The 17,895-nt window shown below is 37.8% G+C and overlaps 3 protein-coding genes across 3 annotated transcripts; all 3 read left to right on the top strand.

Annotated features, from left to right (window-relative positions):
• The first annotated feature begins 929 nt into the window (after window positions 1-929).
• LOC125207942 (TLC domain-containing protein 5-like) lies at window positions 930-2,716 on the top strand. The gene is made up of 5 exons (XM_048107463.1): window positions 930-1,322; window positions 1,763-1,903; window positions 1,979-2,098; window positions 2,183-2,278; window positions 2,442-2,716. Exons 1-5 carry the CDS (start codon window positions 1,101-1,103, stop codon window positions 2,547-2,549), a joined length of 687 nt encoding a protein of 228 aa, XP_047963420.1. The 5' UTR covers window positions 930-1,100; the 3' UTR covers window positions 2,550-2,716.
• A 4,240-nt stretch (window positions 2,717-6,956) lies between these two features.
• Window positions 6,957-9,160, top strand: LOC125207376 (serpin-ZX). The gene is made up of 2 exons (XM_048106682.1): window positions 6,957-7,408; window positions 8,213-9,160. The coding sequence occupies exons 1-2, from the start codon at window positions 7,019-7,021 to the stop codon at window positions 8,990-8,992; spliced, it is 1,170 nt and encodes a 389-aa protein (XP_047962639.1). The 5' UTR covers window positions 6,957-7,018; the 3' UTR covers window positions 8,993-9,160.
• A 2,775-nt stretch (window positions 9,161-11,935) lies between these two features.
• Window positions 11,936-12,975, top strand: LOC125207632 (dehydration-responsive element-binding protein 2D-like). The gene has a single exon (XM_048107054.1). It carries the CDS (start codon window positions 12,016-12,018, stop codon window positions 12,622-12,624), a length of 609 nt encoding a protein of 202 aa, XP_047963011.1. The 5' UTR covers window positions 11,936-12,015; the 3' UTR covers window positions 12,625-12,975.
• The last annotated feature ends 4,920 nt before the right edge of the window (window positions 12,976-17,895 follow it).

Below are 17,895 nucleotides of genomic sequence, written 5' to 3'. Positions count from 1 at the left end.
TGGTACGTGGAAATTATGATGGCCAACACCCAACAAATTCAAAATCTTTTACTTCTATTAATAATTAAGCTAAGGTGGTAGGAGCGGGTAGGTGACGAATTTTAATTTTGGCATTAAAGTTCCATTTTCTTAAGCAACATCTCTATCATTTGAAAAAATAAATAGATCTACCTCTGTATTTAACAAGTTACATGCATATATATAATTATGAACGATCCCATATTGAATAAATACAGGTTCATTGTCCACCAACCCTACCTAAAAAACTATTTTATATTTTTATACATAGATGTATATATCTAGCTGTAGAAGTATTAAATACAATTATTAGCTTAAATAAAATTTACCGGTATGCAATTACTGTCTGTTATGCCTAATACATGAGTAAATTTTACCGTCCTTTTTTTCCTGATGTCTCAAATTTAAGAATATTTCATCCATCCGTAATTATATCGTTATTAATTTTATTTTATCATTTTAATTCGTCAAATACTAGTATAAGTTTTATTTCACTTTTAATATGATAAAAAAAAAACTTACATTCTATTAACTCGATCCTTTATGAAATCATAAATAACACAGCAATCAATATGCTACAAAAATTACATATGAGATGTAAAGTATCTCTCAAATTTGGAGAAAATCACTTTCTTGGTCACATGGAGAAGTGGCTCTATATGTGATTATAGTTAGACCACAAAACAATCTACCTGTATTTGTTTGTGAATAAAAGGATAAACAAGAAGAAGAAAAAAAGTGTCCAAAACTGAAAAAAAGGAAAAATCATAGTAATTTTCATTTAAATCCTCAAAATTTTATAAATCATCTAAAAAAATATCTAAATCTATATTTATTTCCAATAATTCATATTTTTCAATCAAATACGAACATTGTTCTATTTATTAGCAAACAAACTTGTTTAACTCAATTGTTATTTTTCCTAATTTGGGCAAATAAAAATCTACCAACGATTCGCAACGGATCTGCCGATCTGGTGAGTAGGCGAAGAATTAATAGCTACCGCTCTGTTTGTTTGAAGACTCTTTCATTAAAGCAAAAAAAAAGCTCATATTTACCAAAACTGGAATAATTTGGATGCCATGGAGGATTATATTGTTAAGTTGATGGTGTTTAGCGTGGCGGCATGGTCAACTTTGTTCGTGGCGATCAGGAAAGTCGCATTTCCAAAGCGCTCTTTCGATTTCTGCAACCGTCTTGTTTCGACGGCGCACGCTTTCTTGGCCGTTGCTTTGGCCTTTTCTTCAATTCAAGACTGGAGCTGCCCTGTTTGTCCCTTGGCCTCAAAATCTTCTCCTAAACAGGTACTCCTTCCGGCCCTTTGTAGCTGAATCGTATTTTTTTTGGCAGTCTTACTATAGCTGGATCATTTTTTGGCAAAAAACAACACATTTCTTTGCATATATTTTATTTTTTCTTACTTTATTTTTTCTTCGTTTTTCTATCCTTTTTATTTTCTTCAATTCAAGACTTGAGCTGTCTAGTTTGTTCTCTCACTTCAATTATTTCCTTAAATTAATTAACACAATTTTTTTTACTTTGTCTGTCGAAAAGAAATGCCTCAAATCATTGTTATTTGACTATAACCTCTGAAATTATTTCAAACATATAAGAGTTCCGAATCGAATCTTTAGAAAGGGGACGAGTACTATATTCTCTTGAAAACAATATTTGGGTCCCGAATTCAAGTTAGATTCCTCTTCTTCTGATAATGATTCTAGCCTATTTTTTGTGTTTTTGACAGATGCAAGCATTAGCAGTAACTGTGGGATATTTGATATATGATTTGGTGTGCTGCCAATTTGACAAGCAAGTGAAGCTTGATAACACTGTGCATCATCTAGTGAGCATTATTGGGCTTGTGGCTGGACTTTTTTATCAAAGGGTAAATTTGGTTCTCTGGTAATAATATTTGAAGATATTGAGAAATTAATTAATATTGTTGAATTAATGAGTGTAGTGTGGATCAGAGATGGTGGCAGCCTTGTGCATCACAGAAATATCAAGCCCATTCCTCCACTCAAGGGAGCTTCTTAAAGAGCTTGGATATAGGAACACCGATCTCAATTTGGCAGCTGACGTTAGTATACTTTAAAGAAATGTGAAATGTCATTTAATTGAAATATTATGAAAGTCTAAACCAATTGTGCATCTTGTTTTGCAGATAGCTTTTGCAGTCATCTTCACAATTGCAAGAATGATAGGTGGGCCATATCTTACTTATGTTACTCTCACTGCTGATAATCCGTTTCTGATTAAGGTAATGTGATATTTAAATTATATATATAGATCTTTAATTAGCCTTAATTAAGTTGTAGATTTTCCTGTTAATGATTAAATATAGTCATACAATGTGTGTGAATAACATTTATCCGATTTTATTGTTTTCAATTTTTAATTGGTCTAAGGTGAATTGGTCACAGGCAATGGCTTTGGGACTACAGCTTGTGAGTGGATTCTGGTTCTACAAGATTGTGAGGATGATTATTTTTAAATTAAGCACAAGGTCATCATCCATCAAAAAGCAATGATATCGAGTTTTATTATGATTTAATCATGGATCATGATTTGAATTATTGACCCATCATTGTATACATGTACCATAATTTCTATTATAGAGATATCAAACAGGCTATTTTTAAATTGATTTCAAGCTATCCCCATCACATATGTGTGTTATACATTTTATATTTCTACTTTTCTCCGATGCTTCTATAGTTCTATTTATATGGCAATACATAATAAAAATATCTAGTATACACATTTTATTATTATTATTATTATTATTATTATTATTATCATTATTATTATTATTATTATATGCCTTGTACGACTTTTTTAATCCAGAAAAAAAAATCGATAAAGAAAATCTAAAAATAAGTTTATTATCGCTTGACTCTGTTACATAATTAAATTCATTTACTTAACTACTAAATCATTTAGATACAAAAGGCATATGAAGAGTAGAATATGGATTAGTTGCGTTTGTTCCGCTTGGGTTGAGAAATAGGCGGAGATGCGTGGGGTACAAAATGTAATAATAAATGAAAACAATATAGTTGATGAAACAATAGAAAAGTATAGATTGATTAGAGCAAAGAAAAATATTTTGACCATATAAATATATAATCGTATTTTTACTAAGAAGGTCAAGCAGGGAAATTCGATGAATCTCCTCATGAGTTTTCCAGTAGGGGACTTGGCCAGATCTAGTAAGAAGAAAAACGTATTCACAACCTAGATAGGCTTTGGCTACCTATTGGTACGGTTGCGGTGTTTGTGATAATTCTCTCTTACCTAAGAAGAGATTAGTAACACCGGTGTGGTAAAGCACTGAAAGGATCTAATCCGAAATGTATTTTTTATTGCTATCTACTGAAAGAATATATTTCAGAAAGTTTAGTATTTTCTAGTCTATGATATTAATATCAATATTGTTTATTCAATCAAACGCCACTTTGACTTATCAATATGTGAGAGTTTGTACGTAACTCAAGTTCATGATATCTTGGGTGGTAGTAATTGAATAACATGAAGGTATTGGAATATTATTTCATAGAATTCACGTGCCCAGTGTGGTATGATTAAATCCCTAAGGGGTGATCCCCAAGAGGTGTTTGAAAAAAGAATTTATTATTTAGAAAACTGCGCAGTTGGAATTTATTCCACGAATAATAAATAAAGTTTCAAACTAGAAAAACTCTTTGGAGAATTAATTTAATTCTAGTCACATAGCAGACAAAAGAATTAAATTGACGGATCAAGATAATCTTAAACGCGGGAAATATTATAAAATAAAATGGACCCAAGTTATTTGTAAATTGGTGATTTAAGTGGGAGTGCAATATTATTCTTTAGTGGAATAAAATAATATTCCATTGATAATATATTAAATCATGGGTCATTTGATTTAATTAGTAATTTATCTAATGGGTGAGCCCAACACTTAAGTCATTCCATGGATCCTCATCCTAGCCCAACAAGTCCATTATAAATAGTGATGAGATGTGGAAACCCTAGCACACCACAAGTCACACCTCTCAACCCTAACCCTAGCCGCCACTAGCGTGGCTTCTCTCTCCCTCATTTGGCTCGATTTTTGAGCCTCCAAGTAATAGGGAGCTAGGGTTTTTGGTTTGATCTTGTCTTGTTCATTCTAATCCATAGAATTGAATCGAAATAGATAGATTGGTGTAGTGTTCCTCCTAGATCTCATCAAGACTATTTTGGTTGTTTAAGATCCGCCCACACGGATGAATAGCCAGGGAATAGGTTGGAAGATTCACGGTCGATAAACCAAGGATCTCCGGGTGGTGCAGCTAGCAACTTCGATCCTATGATGGATCAAGAAGAGGTAACAATCGAATTTACATCAAATTGCATGATTATGTGTTTATTTGATGTTATAACTATAGATCTATGTTTATTGCATGAAATTGGAGTCGAATGCATAATCACCTAAATAGATCCGGTCAAGGACCTGTTTGGTTTTCGTGTCTTCCGCTGTGGTAGTCCCAACAGCGTCGCGCGCGGAAGGGGCCGGCCTCAAGCTATCTGGCCACGCGCGCGGGCCACGTGGCGCGCGCTTGCGGATGGCGTGACGCCCACTCGCCGGCCCTCGAGTGGGCGTCGAATTATGACGTCATAATTTTATTTTTTTTAAAAAAATTCAAAATTTCGATTTTTTTTTTCAAACGGTCGATTTTCAATTTTTTTTTCTTTTATTATTTTATAAATACTCCATTCCTCTTCCATTCTCCATTTTACACACAAACACTACACCCATCTATTCTTTTCTCTCTAATTGTTGAAAAAATGTCCGGCGATGGAAACTCCAGCGGCGGCGGCTCGCGGTGCTCCGGCGGGTTTGACTTGAACTCGTTTGGAGATTGGGCGAGCATATACAACGTTTTGGGTACTCCCGGTTCGTCGTCGGGCACCCAAGGCTCGATGACTCCGCCTGCGTACCAAACACCACATTTTGATGTGGATGCATACTATCGTCCCTCCCCCCCAGAGGTACGGGCAATTGCCGGGATTATCCCAAATTCTGGAGAATTTTTCGGATGAACGCACTTTGGAATACCAGCCGATAGGTGGAGGCTCCGCGGAGGATCGGCATCAATGCCGAGGAGGAAGAGGGGCGACCACGAGATTGTGGGGGACGGCGGCCGTCATCCATACAGCCAAAAGGAGACGTTGTGTCTGTACGACGCTTGGATTAGCGTCTCGTACGATCCTCGTCGTCGGGAATCAACAAACCAACTTGTGTTTCTGGAAAAAAGTCATCGAAGTTTACAACGCACGAAGGCCGAAGAAGACCTTTGCCCGCAACGTGAAGATGCTCTGCAGTCATTGGGACCGATGCGACAAAGATGTCAAAAAATGTTGCGCGATATACAGGGCATAAGAGGCGAATTACCAAAGCGGAGCCGGTGGAGCCGACATTCTGAGAGCGGCGTTGCGGGTCTTCAAAGACGACGTCGCAAAGATTTCAAGCATGTCGAAGTTTGGTCGCACGTCCACCACCTTGAAAGATGGGCTGGCGGTGTCCGGTCGGGCTCGGGCTCAAAACGCATGAAGCACACGGCGCGTGCCTACTACTCGTCTAGTGATGGCGGCGAAGGCAACACCTCACAAGAGGGCACGCCAACCGATGATACAGGGGGGTCTTCCGGTTCACGACGTCGGCCCCAAGGGACCAAGGCGGCTAGAGCGAGGGGGAGAGGGAGGGGGGTGGGGGGCGGCGAATCAAGCCAGGCGGGCTCGGGCTCAGGCTCGGGCCCGGGCTTGGGCTCGAACACCCTAATGTCCATGTACCTGGTCGCCACGATGGCTGACACTTCAAAAATGAGTCATCCCCAATTTGAAGCCCATATGGACGGAATTGAGCATATGAAAGCTCAACTTGGTATTCGGTCTCGATCTAACTTGGGTGCACCGTCGACTTCGGGGGATGATTCGCCGGCGGAGTAGTTTTTTATAATTTAATTTAGAGTATTTTAATTATGTATTTTTCATTTTTTTAAGATTTTAATTATGTATTTTTTTATTTTTTAGGCCTTTAAATTGTAATTTTTATTTTATTTAGTGAAGTGTGTTTTTTATTAATTGAATTTGTTGGAATTAAAAATAAAAAATAAAATTGAATGAATAGTTAAGGGATGAGATGATTGAGAGATGGAGGGTTGTAGGTATTGTTTCTTAGTTAAGAAATTGGCTGAAAAGTACAGCCATGAATAGTTAAGGGATGAGATTGTTAAAAGATGAATAAGAAATAAGGACGTGGATGGCCTTATTGACTAACTAACGTGAATTTTCAAAGTGTAACTCTCTAACTACCCTAACTCCCTCGTCTCTCTTCTTATAAAAAAGGGGAAGAAATCAGAATTGAGCTGTTCAGCTCGCTCAAAACTGATTTGAGCTGACTTGGGCCGATCATTTGGGCTTCGATTCATATGGGCTTATTGGTTGGACTCTTGGTTGATCCAGCCACAAATACCCAACAGTTTTTAAATACGAAATGAAACTCAAATTATTATTAAGTGACATTTTGGTTGATATAAAAGCATAGAAAGGAAATTCGACTGCGTCGAAAAGTTATATTCCCCTGTTAAATTTTTCCATTTTTTAATTTATGGAAAAGGTAAACTTGACGTTCACATTTCCAATTTTATTCATTCTCGCCCAGACTAAAATTAATTTTCAGTCTTAAATCTGGTTAAAAATTTATTTTTTTTAAGAAAAATGAAGCTTAAGTTTCATTTTCTTAAATTTCAAGTTTGATGAATTATTTTCTATTCAGAAATAACCCATTTTAAAAAAAAAGGTGTAAAACACGTCGAGTCAAACGTGACACGTGTGAACTGTGGCGGTTGCGCGTGTGTACATTTTGTAATACACGCCCACTAAGAAAGGCATATTCGAGTAGCCTCAATTTCAAACTCCGTCTTCAACAATAAATCACACAATCACACACTCTGCGCAATACAATAACGCAATGGACCTTGAACAATCCATCCTCAATCAAACCGACGTCTCCGTTTTACTGGCGAACCGCGTCATCTCCGGCCACGCCAAAGACGCCAACCTTGTATTCTCTCCGCTCTCGATCCACGTCGTCTTGGGCCTGATCGCGGCCGGGTCGGACGGCCCGACCCGGGTCCAGCTCCTTAGTTTCCTCAAAACCAAGTCCACCGAGGAACTCAACTCGCTCTCCTCGCAGCTCGTGTCCTTGGTGTTAGCCGACGCCAGCCCCCTCGGTGGGCCCCTTCTCTCATTCGCCAACGGCGTCTGGGTCGATCGCAGCCTTACCTTCAAGCCCGCTTTCAAGGATATTGTCGACAACTCTTATAAGGCTGCTTCCGATCATGTTGATTTTCAGAATCAGGTAATTCATCTGTTTTTAATTTTGTTTGTCAATCTATCAAATTGAAATTGGAAGTAGAGCATACTGTGGATTATTTCGTTAGATCCTCTCTTCGATTAATGTTCGTTTTCAAGGATTAAACTTAGCGTTGGAGGAGGAAACTTTAATTTGCTAAACATAATGTTGAATTTTAGTCGTACAATTATCGCCAAAGCCCTAATCCCTATCTCTGTGGGGATCAGCATCAGCAAACTCCATATAATTTCATCCAATAATTTCCCCCAAATTAATTTGTGCTTCAATTATATCACCAACAGCCGCAGCAGCATGATTAAAATTTAGGATAACTATGATTTTATAGTTTGTATGTCTAAGTATAACTTTGCTTTGGATGAATTTAGCGAGTGACTTTGCTCGAAGTTCAATTGCAGATGAGGTGTTTTAAGAAGCTAAAAGTAGCATTTGTTTTTATTGTTAGGTGTTTACATCAGGATTACTATATCTGAGAACACAGATCCTTTCTTCACCCTAAAGTCATCAATTGCTGTAGTTGATTTATACTATTAGTCCTAATTAGCACACAGGCTTACAATGCATTGAGTAGAGTGGCAAAAAAGTAGTAACTCGATGCGATCGTAATAATTTTGACATGTGTCCCATCACATTCATCTTCTACTATCATGATACATTTCATAGATTCCCTGTTTCTTTCGTGATGGTACACTTCATAGATCGTACTAATTTTACATTTGACATGGATTTAAGATATATTGAAAATTTTATTCATCTAATTATTGCATTTGGTTGTCTTGATTATTTCTCAAGGCTGTTGAAGTAACAAAACAAGTGAATGCATGGGCTGACAAGGAAACAAATGGCCTAATCAAGGAAGTACTTCCAACTGGTTCTGTTGATGCCTCTACCAGGCTTATCCTGGCAAATGCAGTGTATTTCAAAGGAGCCTGGAATGAAAAGTTCGATGCATCTGAAACAAAAGATCATGACTTTTTCCTCTTAAATGGAAGCTCAGTTAAAGCGCCCTTCATGACCAGCAAAAAGAAGCAATATGTTCGTGCTTTTGATGGCTTCAAAGTTTTGGGGCTGCCATACAAACAAGGTGAAGACAAGCGTAAGTTCTCAATGTACATCTTTCTCCCCGAAGCCAAAGATGGTCTGCCAGCTTTGATAGAGAAGTTCAGCTCGCAATCTGGATTCATTGAACAACACCTCCCACATCAACAAGTTAAAGTTGGTGATTTCTTGATTCCGAAGTTCAAAATAGCTTTTGATTTTGAGGCTTCTGAAGTTCTCAAGGGGCTGGGGTTGGTGCTTCCTTTTACTGGGGGTGGTCTCACTGAGATGGTAGACTCTAGTACGGGCAAGGATCTCTATGTTTCGAACATTTTCCACAAGTCGTTTATCGAGGTGAATGAGGAAGGAACGGAAGCTGCAGCGGCGACTGCTGTTGTAATTAGACTCAGGGCTTTGATGGTAGAGGATAAACTGGATTTTGTGGCTGATCACCCATTTCTGTTCGTATTAAGGGAAAATATGACGGGAGTGGTGCTGTTCATCGGTCAGGTACTTAATCCACTTGCTGATTGACGTAAAACGACCACATCGAAAATACGACTTATTGTGCATTCGGCATAATATAGTAAATGTCGTTGGGCTATTCAATCTTTGGCTTCTATGTTCTCATTATAGATGCTCGAGTGTATCCTTTTGAATTTGTGTATGTAGGGTTCAAGTATAAAGCTTTCTTTGTTGTAATATTAAGAGTTATGTTATCATACAATAATGCTTCTTTTTTGTAACAATAGTAGATTATATGAAAACTACTCATTCCGTTCCCAAGGAAGATGATCATTTTCTTGGGCAGCATGAGTTTGTTTTGCGTATTATATAGAAAAGGCGATAGCGAAAAGATAGTGAGCAAAACATAAGTATATTAAAATTTATATGCACACATTAACAACTACTTCTAAGTTAGAACACATAATATATAAATAGATATCAATTAAATTCCTACAAATGCATACCAGAGATTTTATAGAAAACCGATGCCAATATCGAACCTGAATTGAACCTCTTCAATATTCGACGATGGCATGTACTTCTCCACCTCCACGTATAGTAAATCAACCTTAGATCTTCTGCCTAATTTTCATAGATTCACAGCTATCGCACTGACAATAGTTTACCAAGAAGAAGAAATAGAAGGTAAAATTATCTTTCCAGATGAAGAGAAAAAAAGTCGACTAGGGGGAGAAATTTTGGTAGAAGTTAAGTCAATTGTGCTCTCTCAGCTTTCTTACTCCTGTTTATTGTTCAAAGATCAGGTTTCCTAGGACTTATGAGCCATGCTTAACTCATCGCTCCTTAATGAAAACATCTAATATAACTTGTACCACTTCAAAAATTAATATTGAATCATAAACAATTGTGAATTATTCGAAGAACCTTATAAATGAATTATTCTCATGTGTTAGATTCCAACATTTAATAATTAATCAAACGTGTTATTAGTATAATTAATTAATAATACTTCAATATTCGTTCATCATTAACTGTCCGACGACATGAGTTAATAGTAGTAAATATAAAATGATGTGAATGAAAAAAGTTAGTGAACTGTGAGTCTCTTTTTTATTAGTAAGTAGCAACAAAGGATGAGAGAGGATGATAATTTCGACATTCTTTAAGCAAGATTGTGGGAAGATACATAGGAGCCTAATAAATAAAGCAGGACCTCAAGAAGTCCAACTGTTGTTAAATACCGGTCTATAAATCTCTGACTCAAACATTCAAGGTTCGTTTGGTTTGAAAGATTATATATCATGATTGAATACATACTTATGTTTGGTTAGATGCGATCTCTGTCAATAAATATTTCATTTTTAATTAGTTCGGATTATAAGAAATTATTTGACTTTGTAAAGAAAGTAGTACTCCCTCCGTCCGATTAAAGATGATTCATTTTCCTTTTTAGTGTGTCCCAACAAAGATACTCCCTCCGTCCACGAATAAGAGTCCTGTTTTTCCATTTTTGTCCGTCCACGAATAAGAGTCCCAGTTCATAATTACCATAAAATGGTAAAGAGACCCCACATTCCACTAACTCATTCCACTTACATATCATTTAAAACTAATATATACAAGTGAGACCCCTATTCCACTAACTTTCTTCCACCCACTTTTCTTAACATTTCTTAAAACCCACACCATTTAGAAATGAGACTCTTAATTTTGGACGGAGGGAGTAACTCATTACTAAAAATGAAAACACTTTTTATCTCTACTTTATTTCATCTTTCTTATTTTACTATCTCCACTTAACACACAAAATAAAGCTGTATAAAATCTCGTTATGCCCAAGGAAGGGGTCATCTTCCTTGGGATGGTGGGAGTAGAAAAAGTGAATAAAATATGAGTATTATTGTATTAGTATTATAATAAAATATGAGTGAGATGAAATAGGATATTACGGATTAGTAATTTAAATTGAGACATAATTTTGTGACATGTGACCAAATTGTTGTAGGAGTAGAGAGTAATTAAGCTGTGAAACTTGTGTAAAATGCTGACTTCAACACCACTGCTGTTTTTGACTTTATACTTCAGTGATTTATTGCATACATATCTCATGGGGCATTGCAAAATAAACTCGATCCCTAATGTTAGGGTGATGCAATATTCAATGCATTTGACTATTATATTCAAGTTCATAGCCCATCTCACAACAGACAGCGTAACCGCACGTAATACAGATGTCTTTTACTACCTTAATTTAGCTGAAATTAAGCTGCCAATTCTTGGGAACCCTCTCCACTAAGTAGCAACTCATGTTTGTTCAAACCTCTCATTATTATGTCATATACTCACATCGATTCGATAATGATTCGATTTTATCTTATATTCTTAAATCATTTTAACTCATTTTTAGATAATATCATAGTAGAGTTAAGTCGATATAATATCTTTATTTGCACGTATGAAAGTCTAATATGCATTCTGGCTTGTCCAAACTTGTCCAAACTCAGACACAATGACGGTTAGTATACCTTGAATCTACGTGGTTTGCCTCTAATTAAACAGACCTTAATTGTCATATTGGCCTAGCCCGTCGTGTGTTCATATTTATATAGAAAGGGCACAAAACTCTGTAATATGTAACTCCAATTATAATACAATATGTTTTCTTTTCTAATCCATGAACGTAACTAACACAACGTTGGTGAACCACATAAATGAGTGTCCTTTTACGTTTATATTTGTGTTGATTACTCAATTACCTTATTTTGTCACAATGACGTTATCGAAGCACATGGTGGAAAATGTGGTCATTGCCCCATTTTCTCTTCTTCCTTTGTAATTTCAAAGAAATTAAAGCAGATAGCTCTCTGTCTTCACATCCTGCCACCTAAACTCGTGTGTACACTGTATCCACTTTGTAACCTCAGTTTGTCTTGCCAAGTATCCATGGACACCCCCAAGCCGGAGACACGTGTCGCCACTCTCCCATTATAAATCCAACCGCATTTGTATTGATCCCATTCTCAATTTCAAATCTATCCATATATGCTCACATACTTACCATCTTCCATCTCTGTTTATTGGAATCGGAAATGTTGAAGTCCATGAGCGCGCCTGCCGCCGGCGAGGAGAAGCGGGTGAGGAAGATCGCTCAGGCGAGCTCGAGGAAGGGCTGCATGCGCGGGAAGGGCGGCCCCGAGAACGCTGCCTGCACTTACAAGGGCGTGCGGCAGCGCACTTGGGGCAAGTGGGTGGCCGAGATACGGGAGCCCAACCGCGGCTCCCGTGTCTGGCTCGGCACGTTCGACACCTCCTACGACGCGGCCGTGGCGTACGACGCCGCGGCCAGGAAGCTCTACGGCCCCGATGCCAAGCTCAACTTGCCTCACTTGTACGAGGACAATAAGCCCCAGCTTCCGCCGCAACAGCAGTTTGCTGCTGCGGCAGAAGCCAGCTCTGCCACTCCAGAGTGGCAGAGCATGGACGGGGGCGGATGCGGCAGCGGCGGCGGCGGAGGGTATGTGAGTAGGTGTGAGATATTGAAGGATATGGAAGTGAGTTTGCCGGAGGTGGATGACTCGTATTTGTGGGCGGAGGCGGCGAAGGGGACGGCGTTCAGGATAGTGGAGGAGGAAGGGGCGTTCGCATCCAATTTGGATGGAAACGGCGTGCCATTTCCGTGGTTTCCTAATTCGATTTGAACGAGTGAGTGGAATACAACTGCGCATCGGCTGATGACGCATATACATATTAGTGAGTGTTAGTAATGTTTAATTTAATGTGAATATAGATTTGTCCATATATAGATATAGATATATACGGCGGTAGTAGGACGGGGTCGTCGATGCGCCGCTGCCAGCCAGGAGGAATATTGCTTGCTCTGTAGTGTGGTGTGTGATGTGGCGCGACATCCGCCCATTTCGCCTTCTTCAGCTGGATATTTATATACAATTATGATATTAGAATCGATCCTACATTAGATTTCACCTTTTTACTGTTTCTGTTTCTGAAATTATATGATATAAGGTGGTCCAGAAACTTATTTGATCCTACATTCTAAGTCATCATTTTCAAAATTATTTAATTAATACTCAGCTTCTTTAGTTAAAAAATAACATGACACATTTATAATACAAATTGGTAAATAAAAGAATGTGTTCGTGATCTAAATATCTAATAATGTGAAACAAGCTCTATTTTTAAACATGAAATGCAAAAACAGGACTTTTATTCGCTGGAAAAGCTTTCATAGCAAAAACGGGACTTCTATTTGTGGGAAAAGCTTTCATAGGATCACTCTAGTTGTTGCAACCAAACAACAAATCAAACAACCAAACAACAAATCAAACTCAGAAAACTAATGCTATTGAGCATACAAGATGCTATAACAACAAATCAAACTCAAACTCAGAAAACTAATGCTATTGAGCATAAAAGATGCTATATGGATATGAAATTCTTCTTTAATAAAGTAATTACAGTTCTGCAGGCCAAATTGCGCCTATATTTTTCCTAAATGGGCCATTTATGGGCAAGCCAAAACTGCACCTAAAAGGCCAAATTGAGCCTATATTTTTCCTAAATGGGCCATTTATAGGCAAGCCTAAACTGCACCTAAAATATTTACATTTCAGATGAAACAGTATGCGCCTTTTAGGCTACAACTGGGCCATTAGTATTGTGTCAACAAATACCAAACAATGAGAACTACCCATCTAAATAGTTATATCTTGTCTTTTATGGGCAAGCCAATGATGCATTTAGTTGGATTTCTATTGACAATGTTTTAATGGTTTATTTCACCCACACCCCATCCTTCGATTTTTGAAGAATATCATAAAACTATGGCCATTTGGCCACATCTACTGCGTGTTGGTCATCATGCCGACGAAATTGACCACATCCTTCTGCACTCGAACCTAATGCTTGCGCTTGTGATCGTAATCTTGTGGTATTAAATGGGCCAACTTGCTCTTGTTGCACTTCACAACAACTTTATCCCAAAATATTTTAATCTTTTGGTTGTTCCTGAGTATCGAGTCCTTTAGAGGTATATTCTTTCAATTTCCGCCTCTAAGCTAAACTTTCACTCAAGCTCCGCCACTAGTCACATGGTACTAGTTGGGAATTTACCAAGTGGCTAACCCCAGACTAACCTCCAAATAATCATCGCGATGCCATGGATTTTCCAAACATTCATCTCATCCAACATCGGGAGGGACACTCTCAAAAGAGACACTAAAAACTCACTTCTAACCTACCTTACAAATGATACAAAATACCCCATTTGTAGATGTGGAGGATTGCGAGATTAAAGTTCACTCAAACTAGGGTTGCAAAATGAAAAGACACTCAAAATAATTCAAAATCACGCCTACAAAAGGCCCGGTCAACGTTTTCATGAATCAGAAGATTCAGAACGCCCACCCGCGCAAACTTTCTGAAGTCTTTTTTACTTGACTACACGGCTTTTGTGAAACGACCATAACTTCCTCATTCGGGCTCTAATTGAGGCATGCAAGGTAATCACGCGAAGCTCTTTTGACGATGAAGAAAATGGTGGGCTTAGAAGATACTTTGAACGCAATCTTGATAGACAGATTGACGTTTGAAACAGACCCAAGCTCCGGCTTGGCTAATTGTATGCATTCACTTTCCCTTCTCTTGGTTTGGCGCTTCCCGGATTCACATCAATATCATTGACTTTGTAGTTGTTGGTATTCACCTCGACAATTTAAATGAGTCATCATTCGAATTCTTCAGTGAATAAGAAGATATGTTATCTTGTTCGATGTTACAACTTGTTAGTCTCGTTAGATCCCACCCTTTTTTTCTAAAAAAAATCAATGAGGTGTTGTTGCCCGTTATAGTTGCGCTTCACTTTTTGTGTAGTTTTAGTTGAAAAATATGTAAATAAAGGATAAGAGAATGGATGAAATGAAAATGAAATTGTTGTTGTAGAAATTTGGAATAAAACTAATTGTCATCCCCACCCACCCCAAAATACCAACCCCACATGCTAAGAGGTAATGTGTTAAATTAGAGCTTTTATATTAATGAATAAATAACAATCAAGTTGAAGTAATGTCCCTAATATTACAACTATTGCAAGACTACAGTTGTAATTGTAGTATTAATAGTGTCGAACCATAGGGAAACTCATGGTTATTAATTGGGCTATAAAGGAAAATTTTATGGAATTAGGTAAGCAAATAACAAAATAAATTAAAAAGAAGCAAACATGAAACTAATGGAATTGGAAGGCAAATAACATTGTTCTTATCATGTTTCAGACTCATGAATCATGACACGTAGAAGAACTTCTTTAATTAAACCTATGAAAATGATGATGAAGTTTGTTTTATACTCTCTATCCAGTTAACATTTTAAGGGAATTGTACACATGAGATGAGCCGAACACGCCTGACAAGTTCTACTTACTTACCTATCACTACTACTAGGTCGCGTAGAAGCTTTAGATTAGTTTCTACAATGGTCAAACATGATAACTAAAACCTGAGTCTTCTCTTTTCATCATTTTCTTTAATTAAACCTATGAAAATGATGATAAAGCTTTAGATTAAGTTTGTTAACTCATTGTCCATGTGGAAGCACAGTAGACACCAAACTAATTTTGGCACATAACAACTATCTATCCACTCAAGACTTCTCTTTCTCGCTGAACAAGTATCAAATCTCAAGTTTCTTTCCTATGGTTTCCAACCAGGATCCAAGCTAAAGATACGTCAGATTAAAGGTTTTAAATATTTACCTATAATGACATCTCAAGAACAGTAAAGTGAAAATCCAACCATAGAAAATAATCAAACAAGGATTAAATCAAATCATTCATCAGCGTATGCAACGATTCAAACCCTACTACATGTCAAGAGATATGAAGGACACTATGTAGGGATTAGATTAGGATTAGATTCACTAATTACCAATACCTCTTTGTTCTTCATTAGGAGAGCTCAGTCAAACTCTAACCATGCGACTGATAGTTATCAAGATTACAAGCTTGAATACAAGAATGTAAAGTCTAGCTATTACAATCAATAGTAAACCCTAGGTATTGTTGTTGGGAAACTTATTCTTCTTAGGCTTAGTACAATCTTTCTTATAGTGCCCAACTTCCCCACAGTTAAAACACTTCCTATTGGTTTTAGGATCCTTACTTCTAGACTTGGACCTAAACTTTTTCCAAGAGTTAGAGCTATTACCAGAACCCCCACTGGGCTCATTGCTCCTTCTATATTTAGATCTACATCTGACATTCAGAACCTTGTTATCAGCAGCTCTCTCCCTAAGTTCAAGTTCCTTAGACTTTAGGGAGCTAATTATAAGGTCTAGAGGAGCAGAATCTCCACCATACTTAATGGCAGCCTTAACATCATTATGGGAATCAGGTATGGCATTCATCAGGGCTATACTAGTGTAAGCATTTATGGCAGTGTCACCAGATCTCTTTATATCTTGCACAAGCTTCTGAAATCTATCAACATTGTCATCTATATCTTTAGTAAGGTCAAGCTTAAACTTAAACAACTTTTCAAGCAGGTACATCCTTGAAAACATAGAAGTTTCAGTAAACAAAGTATCAAGCAGTTTCCACATTTCAGGAGCAGATTCAACATGATCAACTTTCCTAATCACAGAATCAGACAGATTTAACACAATAGTAGTCCTTGCCAACTCATTCATTTCATCCTTATTGTCCTGAGTTGTATCCTTAGGCAAAGTACCATCAACAACTTTGAAAATCTTTTGCTGGATCAAAACACATTTCATTTTCTATTCCCAGATAGCAAAATCATTTTTACCATTATAAGGAATCAAACCAACAGGTTGGGCCATTTTTGCAACAATTTTAGCAAGAACACAGGAAGCAAGATAGAAACACAAAGCCTTACACACCTGAAAACACAGAGACATACACAGCATCACAAGAACAATCACACAGCTTTCACACAACAGTTAAGACCTCAAATCCTTGACTATCACGAGCAAAACTGGCCAAGGCTATCCCAGCTCGCAATCACTCACTTCTGGAAGGCGCAGGGGATCACTTGGGCAGTACAAGATGCTTGGTGGTCAAGTAATAGGAGGTCAAAAGATCACAGAGAACAAGAACCAACGGAAGCAACACAAACAAAGAAAGCACAGAAAGTCCTAAGCCTTTGCCAGAGGCTGTCTACCAGAGAACAACCGCCCAAGCCTATATTTGGCACTAAACAGAAAAGTAAAACCAGGAGATACAGTCAATTTACCACAGAGTGAATCCCCTCTCGAAGGAGGATTCCACTTGCCCACACCTCCTTTAGCGACTTGGCGTGCCGACCTAATCCCTCCGTGGCTCTGATACCACTGTAGGGATCAGATTAGGATCGGATTCACAAATTACCAAGACCTCTTTGTTCTTCATTAGGAGAGCTCAGTCAAACTCTAACCATGCGACTGATAGTTATCAAGATTACAAGCTTGAATACAAGAATGTAAAGTCTAGCTATTACCATCAATAGTATACCCTAGCTAGAATATTGAGTCTCCACAACCTGCAAACTAAGTAACTTTGTTAGTAACACTAAACCAGATCTTTGCGGATCTAAACAATTACACAAGTGGACCACAGATCAAGGGAAGAACAGAACAGATCAAGATAGTGGCTCAAGCACCCACCTATAGAGCAAATCTATTAACCAGAAACCTAAATCTAAGGGAGCACCGTTGAATCCACAAGTGATTCACCTCACACCGCAAAAATCAACACCATGAACTCCTTCACACCGGATCTCGAACTCCAGAACTCTATCTCACTGATAAGGCTAATTTCATTCATTAGTTATGGGGATAAATTCTGTGATTTCCTGGGTCTAATAAGGTTTTATAAGCCAGGTGTGTAGAGAAATTGCCAGATCCAGGAAGAAGGAGAGGATCACCTGGAGAAGGAAGCTGGCAAAGAAAGTGAGCAG

Source organism: Salvia hispanica, chromosome 2, assembly GCF_023119035.1.
Source record: "Salvia hispanica cultivar TCC Black 2014 chromosome 2, UniMelb_Shisp_WGS_1.0, whole genome shotgun sequence".
In the NCBI taxonomy this organism is placed as follows: Eukaryota; Viridiplantae; Streptophyta; class Magnoliopsida; order Lamiales; family Lamiaceae; genus Salvia; species Salvia hispanica.
This window is presented reverse-complemented; position numbering and strand designations above follow the sequence as displayed.